This window comes from Lonchura striata, chromosome 18 (genome assembly GCF_046129695.1).
Source record: "Lonchura striata isolate bLonStr1 chromosome 18, bLonStr1.mat, whole genome shotgun sequence".
Taxonomy (NCBI): domain Eukaryota; kingdom Metazoa; phylum Chordata; class Aves; order Passeriformes; family Estrildidae; genus Lonchura; species Lonchura striata.
The window spans coordinates 3,068,462-3,077,814 of record NC_134620.1 but is presented as its reverse complement, the minus strand read 5'-3'; the positions used below and the strand labels follow the sequence as shown (position 1 = coordinate 3,077,814).

Below are 9,353 nucleotides of genomic sequence, written 5' to 3'. Positions count from 1 at the left end.
TGATCCCACTCTGGGGGACCCAGCACCTTCAGAGTGACACCCCCACCAGTGCCATCCCCCCCAGGACACCTCTTGGCAGTGACAGCCCCCCGGGACCCACAGGGTGACACTCTCTGCAGTGATCCTCCTCGCGGGGACCCCTTCAGAGTGACACCCCCACCAGAGACATCGCCCACCGAGACCCACACGGGGACACACCTTGTCAGAGACAGTCCCCCCGGACCCACAGGGTGACACTCCCTGCAGTAATCCCCCTCTCGGGGACCCAGCACCCTCATAGTGACACCCCTACAAGTGTGGGGTGTGTCACCTCCCCCTTTCGCACCCACACAGGGAACCTCCCCCGGCAGTGACACCCCCGGGACCCAGCACTCGCTGGATGACTCCCCCCATTCAGCAGCCCCTGAAATATCAGCACCCCCATATTCATCCCCCTCACAGCCCCCAGGGATCTCACTGAGCCCCCCCTTTAGCAGCACCCCGATCACCCCGTGCCCATCATACCCCCAAGAAGCAGCACCCCATCATCAGCCCCCCAAGAAGCAGCACCCCTCCTTTGCGCCCCTCCAGCACCCCCTGGGTGACGCCCACCCTGGCAATGCCAGCCGTGAGTCACGGCAGGAGGCAGCTGGCCAGCACCCCGAATCCCGCAGCCCCCCCAAACCCCCGCTCTGCCTCACCAGGGCAGGGATGTCCCCCCTCGCCCCCCAGTGCCCTCCAGCCTCTCGGCTCAGGGTGCAGGGAGTGGCAGGATTGGGGTGCTGCACCCACAGACACCCCAAGACCTGCTGGAGTCCCCCGGCTGGGCTCAGCGTGTCCCTCTGAGGGCTGGGGTCACCCGGCGGCCCCCTGGGGGTCCCATGCACCTCCTTCCTCCCCTTATCCCCAAGTCGTGTTCACCCATTCCCCCCTCTACTTCGTCACTTTGGGATCCAGACCGAGCCCCCCACCCACGCACTCCTTGTGCCCCTCATCTCTGACATGACAGAAGCCCCTCACCACAGGTGCCACCGCTCTGCCATGCCGGCGTGCCTCAGTTTCCCTCCTGGAGGACGGAGGGTGGCTTTGCTCTCTGGTCGCTGGCCCGCGATGGGACCCCCGCGGTGGGCACGGTGCCACCTCAAGCCGCGCTCGCCCTCCTCCCTGTGCCAGCCTGGCGCAGGTGGGAGCGAAGCGGCAGCAAAAACAACCGAGAAGAGGAAAGAGGAAGAAGCCGCGCTGAGAAGCGGCGGCGGCGGCGGCGGAGGAGGAGGAGGAGGAGGAGGACGGTGCTGGCAGCCCCACCGGCGCTTTGCGGCGGCTCAGGGCACCCCCGGGCACCCATCGCAGCCCCCCAGCTGCCCACCCCGAAGTTCGAAGTTCGCCGGCATGGCCAAAACTACCTCGCTGCGCTGCCGGGTGCTGGAGGGGAAGGACCTGCCCGCCAAGGACGTGTGAGTGGCTCGGGGGGCTCAGGGTCCCCCTATCTCCCCCGACCCACGCCGGGAGATGTGGCAGGGAGGGGGTGCTGGGTGCTCTGCCCTCCCTGGGTGTTCTCTCCGTGCAGTTTTGGGGATCTCTGCTTGTACCCATTACCCCCAAAGTGGGGGTCTGGGGGGTGCAGGGACTGCCAGGCCCCCTTTAGCATCCTCCAGGGGCGGATGAGCCCCCCAACCCCTTTAGCATCCCTTTCGTGCCCCCCATCAGGGTGGGCACAGAGGATCCCACCAAGTTTGGGGGTGACACTGTGGGGGCACAGCCCCTGCACCCCCACCCCTTTGGTGGGGCGGGGCGGTAAGCGGGGGGTGCAGGGTGACCCCCACCCGCTCCTGCCCCAAGGACACGTCTCAGCCGAGCTGGCAGTCCCGGGCACCTCCGGATGTGCCAACTTGGCACCGCCGGCCGCTCCCAGGGCCGGGCAGCCGGGATCGGTGCCGTGTCCCTGCCTCAGGTTCCGCCCCCGGGGGGGTGTCCCACTGCGGGGGTCTGGGCAGAGCGTCGATCTGGACAATGATGGGGTGCCCAGTGCCGCTCCCAGCGCCCCCAAACCCAGCTTGGGGCTGTCATGGGGCTGCAGAGGGGGTCGGGGTGAGCTGCTCGCACTTCCTGTCCCGTGGCAGGGACAGAGACTGGGGTCATCTCCCTCATCCATCTCGGAGTCCCAATCCTTGTGAAAACACCTCCTGGAGATTTGGGCCTCCAGCAGCGCCCCAGGGCCGGCACCGCTCAGTGCTGCTCCAGCTGCCATAATCCAGCAGAAAGGGGTTTGCAGGGAGCGGGTGGATGGTCCCTAGATCTGTCCCTCATCCCTCCATCCTGTTCTTCCAGTGGAAAGGGCCAGACCGGTGTCACCCTGGCACCGTGGGCTGTCACAGAGACTCGGGCTGGGCTGTGCTGCTGGGCAGACAGTGGTACCCGCGGGTGGCTGGCACAGGGACACGTGGCGATGCCTCGGGGTGACCCACAGCAGGTCCCTCAGCTCAAGGGGAAAAGGGGATGTCCCCATCCCGGTATCAGCTGCAGGGCCAGGCTGCAGCTGGGCACTGGGCAGATCGCCTCACCCCCGGGGCTGGTGCCTCTGTTGGGGTTTGAGGCCCCCCAGGATGGGGGGATTCCCAAGTGGGGGCTGACCCTGGGCACCTCCATCCCCTGCCCAGGTCCGGCTCCAGCGATCCCTACTGCGTGGTCAAGGTGGACAACGAGGTGGTGGCCAGGTACAGGGACACTGTCCCACACGGGGAGGGGACACGCAGGAGTGGGGGATCCTCCCCGGGGGGACAGCCACCTCTGCCATCCCGGCAGGACAGCCACGGTGTGGAAGAGCCTGAACCCTTTTTGGGGTGAGGAAATCACACTGCTTCTGCCCCGTGGATTCAACAACCTCACCATCTACGTGCTGGATGAAGACACCATTGGGTAGGGGGACAACATGGGCAGGGTGGGCACTGGGGACCCCCCCGAGGGGTGGCAGGTCCCCAGCAGTGTCCTGCTGTGTCTGTTCCCTCACAGGCAGGACGATGTCATTGGCAAGGTCTCGCTCAGCCACCAGCAGATCTCGGCCGAGCCGCGGGGTGAGGGGGGGCACAGTGGGGTGGGGGACAGCGGGACCCATCCTGGCACCATGGGGTGCCCACGCTGTCCCCCTCGGCAGGCATTGACAGCTGGCTCAGCCTGGCACCTGTGAACCCCGACCAGGAGGTGCAGGGTGAGATCCACCTGGAGCTGCGAGTTCCCGAGCGGGGCCACCCGCGGGTGCTGCGCTGCCACCTCATCGAGGCCAGGTTGGGGGCTGGCAGATCCGGGGGGCTGCCACCAGCACGGGGTCTTATTTTTGGTGGGAGGGAGGAGAGGAGGGGATGGGGACAGTGGTGGCACGGGGTTCGTCCTGCCCTTTCCATACTCGGAAGGATCCTCAGTGCACCAGGCTGGGGACATCAGTGGTGCCAACCCACGTCTGACGGCGCCGTGGGGGCTCAGTGGGAAATGTGCTGCCATCCCTGCTTGGGGACAGGGGCACAGGAGCACCAGGGCTTGTCCCCAGCAGAATGGTTTGCTTTCACACTGTGGTTTTGCCCTTTAGCTTCAAAATTTGGGGAAACTGAGGCACTGCCCAGGCTGCCCATCTGGATTTTGGGTGTGTACGTGTGTGCACGCGTGTGAGCGTGCACAGGGACACACACGCGGTGACACACACGCGGTGACACACACAGGGAGCTGCCAGATGGAGCAGGCAGCAGAGGCAGCATCCCGCTGCCATGGCAACCAAAGCGGCTACCAAGGCAACGGGATGGCCATGGGGATAGGGTGGCCATGGGGACAGCCAGGAGGGACGGCAGCATCCCCACGAGGGACTGGGGGAGGAAGGGCTCCCCTGGAAATGGGGACACGATCTCCCCAGAACCCCCGGCCCCTGCCGGCTGCCCCATATGCCCAGGCGAGCTGGCACAAAGCGGGGACGTGGGGCTGCAGGGACCGCGATGGTGGGGACAAACCCTGCTGACCCCAATCCATGTCCCCACAGGGACCTGGCCCCCCGGGACCCCTCGGGCACCTCGGACCCCTTTGGCCGGGTGTCGTGCTGCGGGCACACGTTGGAGACAGCCGTGAGTCACTGCTGGGTGCTGGGTGTGGCACCCGCTCCCCGACTGACCCAGGAGGCTCAGACACCCTCGGGCACACTTGGGCACCCTCGGGCACCTCGTCCCCTCGGCCACCGGTCCCGGTGCCCCGCAGGTGATGAAGAAAACCCGGTTCCCTCGCTGGGATGAGGTGCTGGAGTTCGAGCTGCCGGAAGGGGAGCTGGGAGAGGCTGTGCTCAGTGTGGAGGTTTGGGACTGGGACATCGTGGGCAAGAACGACTTCCTGGGGCGGGTGAGGACCTCGGGGCACACCCGAATGGGGCAGGGTCCTGGGGGCACCTCTGCACCGCCCTGTGTGGGGTCTGGGTGACCTCAGGTTAGGACCCACCAGGATGGGGGCAGTGCCACATGCAGACCCTGCAGGTCCCGGGCTGTCCCCCAAGGGAGGTGCAGCACAGGGGACTGGCACGTGTCCCTCCCATCCAGACCCTGCCCCTGTCCCCCAGGTCGAGTTCTTCTTGGACACCCTCTGCCCAGGCCCCACCAGGGGCTGGTTCCAGCTCCTGCCCTTCCCCAGCACCACCGAGGACCACAGGTGAGTGCAGGCAGAGGGGACAGGTGGTTGTGACCAGGGCAGCACGAGGTGACCCCTGTAGAGGACACAGGAGCCATATGAGTCCCTGTGTCATTGCAGGGGACAGCTGGGTGCCCTGAGGCTGACAGTGAGGCTGCTGGAGGACACGGTTCTGCCCCTGCACCACTACCAGCCCCTCATCCAGCTCCTCACCGAGCCCATCCTCTGCCCGGCCCAGGTGGGTGCTGGGGCTGTGGGGAACTTTGGGGTGACCACCCCAGTGCGGAGGCCCCACTGTGCCCACCCTGCCCTCCCCACAGTCCCCCGAAGGTACAGCCCTGGCTGTCCTGGAGGAGGTGACCTCAGGGGAGAGCCGGCAGGACGTGGCCACCAAGTTGGTGAAGATCTTCTTGGGCCAAGGGCTGGCTGTGCCCCTCCTGGACTACCTCACCACCCGTGAGCTGGCCAGGACCAGTAAGTGCCCAGGGCCACCCCAAGAAACCCCAAGCCAGAGTGAGGACACCAAGGAAGAGGCAGGAAAGATGCCACATGTCCCTGGAGTTGGGCACACCAGGGACGGCTGGGATGTCATCCTGTGCCCACCTTGCCACAGCCTCTGTGCTCTTCCAGCTGATCCCAACACCCTCTTCCGCTCCAACTCGCTGGCCTCCAAATGCATGGAGCAGTTCATGAAGGTGAGCATGGGCAGGGACACCATCATGTCCCAGCAGGGCGTGTGGGGACAAGGACAGTGCCTTCCCACCCCTTGCAGGTGGTGGGGCTGCCCTACCTGCACGAGGTCCTGAAGCCGGTGGTGAACCGCATCTTTGAGGAGAAGAAATATGTGGAGCTGGACCCCAGCAAGATGGAGCTGAGCTGGGGCAGGTGGGCACAGGTGGATGTCTGGGAGGGGCACAGGACACCTGGCATGTCCCTGTGTCCCCTATTGCTGCTGAGCCTATGGGTCTCTTTTGGGCAGCTCAGTGCCCCCGTTCCCGGTGTCCCTGACCCAGAGGTGTCCCCACAGGAGGATCTCCTTCAAGGGATCCCTGTCACAGGCACAGGTGCGGGAGAGCAGCCTGGAGCTGCTGAAGGGCTACCTCGGGGACATCGTCGATGCCATCGTGGGCTCGGCGGACCAGTGTCCCCTCCCCATGAGGGTGGCCTTCAAGCAGCTCCGCAGGCGGGTGGAGGAGCGATTCCCCTTGGCACAGCACGAGGTGGGGCCCACGGCGAGGCTGGGGGTCTGCGCAGCTCCAGGACCATCAGCCCAAGCTCTGAGCTGCCCCTGTGCCCATCCCTGCCCCTGTCCCCATCCAGGAGGTCCGGTACTTCTCCATCAGTGGGTTCCTCTTCCTTCGCTTCTTCGCTCCCGCTGTCCTCACCCCGAAGCTCTTCGGGCTCTGGGAGCAGCACGCGGAGCCCTGCACCGGCCGCACGCTCCTGCTGCTCGCCAAGGTGGGGGACAGCATGGGGACACCGGGGAGGGGTGGGGACCTTGGAGAGGGATGGGGACCTTGGGGAGGGGATGAGAACCTTGGGGAGGAATAGGAAGCCTGGGAATGGATAAGGGCCCTGGGAAGGGTGGAGGACCTGGGGAGGGATGAGAATACAGGGGAGAGTTAGGGAGCCTGGGGAAGGATGGGCATCCTTAGGGAGGGTGGGAGTGCTGGGGAGGCATGTGGATCCTTGGGGATCTTGAGGAGGGATGGGAACCCCAGGGAGGGATGGGAACCCTTGGAGAGGGATGGGGATCCTTGGGGATTAATGGGCACCCTTGGGGTGGGTGAAGGACCTGCAGAGGGATGGGGACCACTGGGAGAGACAAGGATTGTGGGGAGGGATGGGGAGCCCAGGGAGGGTTTGGGACTCCAGAGAGAAACCCCAGAAAGGACAGAGAATTCTGTGAGGGATGTGGACCCTGCAGAGTGATGGGAACCCACAAGGAATGGGGAGGCCAGAAAGGCAGGACGCCCTGGGGAGGGACAGAAACCCCAGGGAATGACAGGGACCCCAAGCAGGACAGAGCCATTCCTGCCCCTGTGCCACACACCATGAGCTGGCTCCTTCCTGTGCTGCTTGAGGCCAGTCCTGCCCGTCCCCAGGCCGTGCCACCACAAGCTGGGCACAGCACAGGGGCAGAATTTGGGTCCCATCACCCCTCCAGCTGCTCCACGTTTCCCACCCCAACCCCTAAGCCCTCGGGGTCTGGGGGGGTCACACCAGAAGGGACACAGCAGCGTGTCCCCTCCCCTGCATGGGACAGGCTCTGCAGACCATCGGGAACCTGGGGCTGCAGCTGGGGCAGGGCAAGGAGCCGTGGATGGCCCCGCTGAACGCCGTCCTCCTGCCCAGTGTCACCCGTGTCCGGGCCTTCCTGGACGCCCTGGTGACCGTGGGTGAGCGGGGACACAGGGCAGGGAGGGGACATCGCTGGTGCCGGGTCAGTGGCATCACCCTGGTGTGGCCAGGGGCACCCTCGGGCTGTGGGAGGTGGTGGCATTTGGGGTGACACTGCTCCCTCCCTGCCACGGCCGCAGTGGACGAGGTGCCAGTGCCACTGGGACACTCCCAGCCCTCGGCCACCATCAAGGAGGGTCCCCTGCACACCTGCCCAGAGGGGAGGGTGGCACTGCTGCCCTGCTTCGCCTTCAAGAAGAGGCACTTCAGGCTCAGCACCCAGGCCCTGGCCCATGCCAAGGTGCCCCAGGGGCAGGTGGGTGCTGCCTTGGACCCCCACCCTGTGCTGGGTGCCCAGGGGTGGGGGGAAGGACGTGGGCACATTTTTTGGGCTGTTTGGGGATCCCCAGGAGTGCTGCTGCATCCCTGTGCCTGCACGTGGGTGGTGTAGCAGTTGGGGGATACAGGTGTGGGCACAGATTTTGGGGAGTTTTGGGGTATCCAGGTACCCTGCTCCATCCCAGGGGAACAGGTGGAGGATGTGGATGTGGGTGCAGATGTTTTGGGGTGTTTGGGGTTCCCCACGTATTCCATGGGTATGGGTAATGGATATGGACACGGGTACAGATTTGGGGGTGTTTTCGGGTATCCAGGTACCCTGCTCTATCCCAGGGGAACAGGTGGAGGATGTGAATGTGGGTGCAGATGTTTTGGGGTGTTTGGGGTTCCCCACGTATTCCATGGGTATGGGTAATGGATATGGACACGGGTACAGATTTGGGGGTGTTTTCGGGTATCCAGGTACCCTGCTCCATCCCAGGGGAACAGGTGGAGGATGTGGATGTGGGTGCAGATGTTTTGGGGTGTTTGGGGTTCCCCACGTATTCCATGGATATGGGTAATGGATAAGGACACGGGTGCAGATCTGGAGGTGTTTGGGGGTCTGCAGGTGCTCGGCTCCATCCCAGTGGAGCAGATCCGGGCAGTGGAGCAGGTGGACAAGGGCACCTTCCAGCACCCCCACGTCCTGCAGGTGCTGGCACAGGACAGCACCGGGCAGCTCCACACCACCTACCTCCAGTGCAAGGTGGGTGACCCCACCCTGCCCCAGCACCCCAAAAACCCCAGGAACCCCCCACTATAGCACCCTGGGAGCGCCCCCCTCCCCAGCACCAGCCACGGGACAATGGGAACGGTCCCAAATCCAGCTGTACTCAGGCACCCTCTGTACTGGGAGCACTGGGAGTACTGAGGTCAAGGGGCTAACTGGGTGTACCGGGGAAGTTGGGGTGTCCTACCCTGGCAGTTTTGGGGTCACTGGGGTATCCTGCAGCCCCATCTCCCCTCACTTCCTACTGCGCAGCTTTGCCACCAAACTGTCACTCCTGCCCCCCCCCAGCCCTGGTGCCCACCCCTTCCTCCTCCCTCCTCCTCCTCCTCCCCGGCACCGGCAGTGCCCTGGGGGGTGTCCCTGTCCCTGGTGTCCCCGCAGAGCGCCCCGGAGCTGTGGCAGTGGCTGTGGGCGCTGCGCCGGGCCACCAGCGCCAACCGCGACATGCTGCCCACCTGCCACCCCGGCGCCTTCCGCGCCGGCCGCTGGACCTGCTGCCTGCAGCCCACGCGTGCCGGTAGGACTGGGGGTCCCGTGGGCCCGGGGTGCCCGCCAGGGGGGTTTCGGTGTCGCCGTGTCCCCACTGCTGTCGTTGGCAGTGCCCGGGTGCAGCCGTACCCACGGCGCGGTGGCGCTGGGGGAGTGGAGCGAGCCCGGGGACCCCGCGGCGGCAGCGCAGAGCCTCTACGGGCACCTGCGGTGAGCCCGGGGCACACGGGGGTCCCGGGGGACTCGTGGGTGCTGGTGGGCAGGGTGGGAAGCTGCTCAGGGTCCCTGTCCCACAGGCTGGCGGGGATTGGGGGTCTTGAGGGTGAATATGGGGGCCTGAGGGTCCTTTAGGGGGTGGTGGGCAGGGTGGCAGCATGTGGAGGGTGCTCGCCCCCAGGGGCAGTGGGAGTTGGGGGTCCCGGGGTCCTTTGGGTGCTGACAGGCATGGTGGGACCCTGCTGTGGGTCCCTTCCTGCAGGGTGGGGGCGACCAGGGCTCCAGAGGATGGCACAGGGGGCATTTAGGTGCTGGAGGGCAGAATGGGAGTGTCCTGAGGGTCCCTGTCCCCCAGGACGGTGGGAGCTGGGGGTCACAGGGTCCTTTGGGTGCTGGAGGGCAGGGGAGGTATCCTGAGGGTCCCTGTCCCCCAGGACGGTGGGAGTTGGGGGTCAGAGGGTCCTTTGGGTGCTGGGGGGCAGGGGGGTGTCCTGAGGGTCCGTGT

At 65.8% G+C, this 9,353-nt stretch overlaps 1 protein-coding gene across 1 annotated transcript; it reads left to right on the top strand.

Annotated features, from left to right (window-relative positions):
• The first annotated feature begins 1,263 nt into the window (after positions 1–1,263).
• RASAL1 (RAS protein activator like 1) lies at positions 1,264–8,846 on the top strand. The gene is made up of 19 exons (XM_077787295.1): positions 1,264–1,433; positions 2,637–2,693; positions 2,782–2,895; positions 2,989–3,050; positions 3,131–3,260; positions 4,001–4,082; positions 4,213–4,350; positions 4,565–4,653; positions 4,753–4,870; positions 4,953–5,106; positions 5,263–5,327; positions 5,405–5,517; positions 5,660–5,852; positions 5,953–6,090; positions 6,899–7,031; positions 7,173–7,348; positions 7,982–8,119; positions 8,525–8,660; positions 8,743–8,846. Exons 1-19 carry the CDS (start codon positions 1,369–1,371, stop codon positions 8,844–8,846), a joined length of 2,205 nt encoding a protein of 734 aa, XP_077643421.1. The 5' UTR covers positions 1,264–1,368.
• The last annotated feature ends 507 nt before the right edge of the window (positions 8,847–9,353 follow it).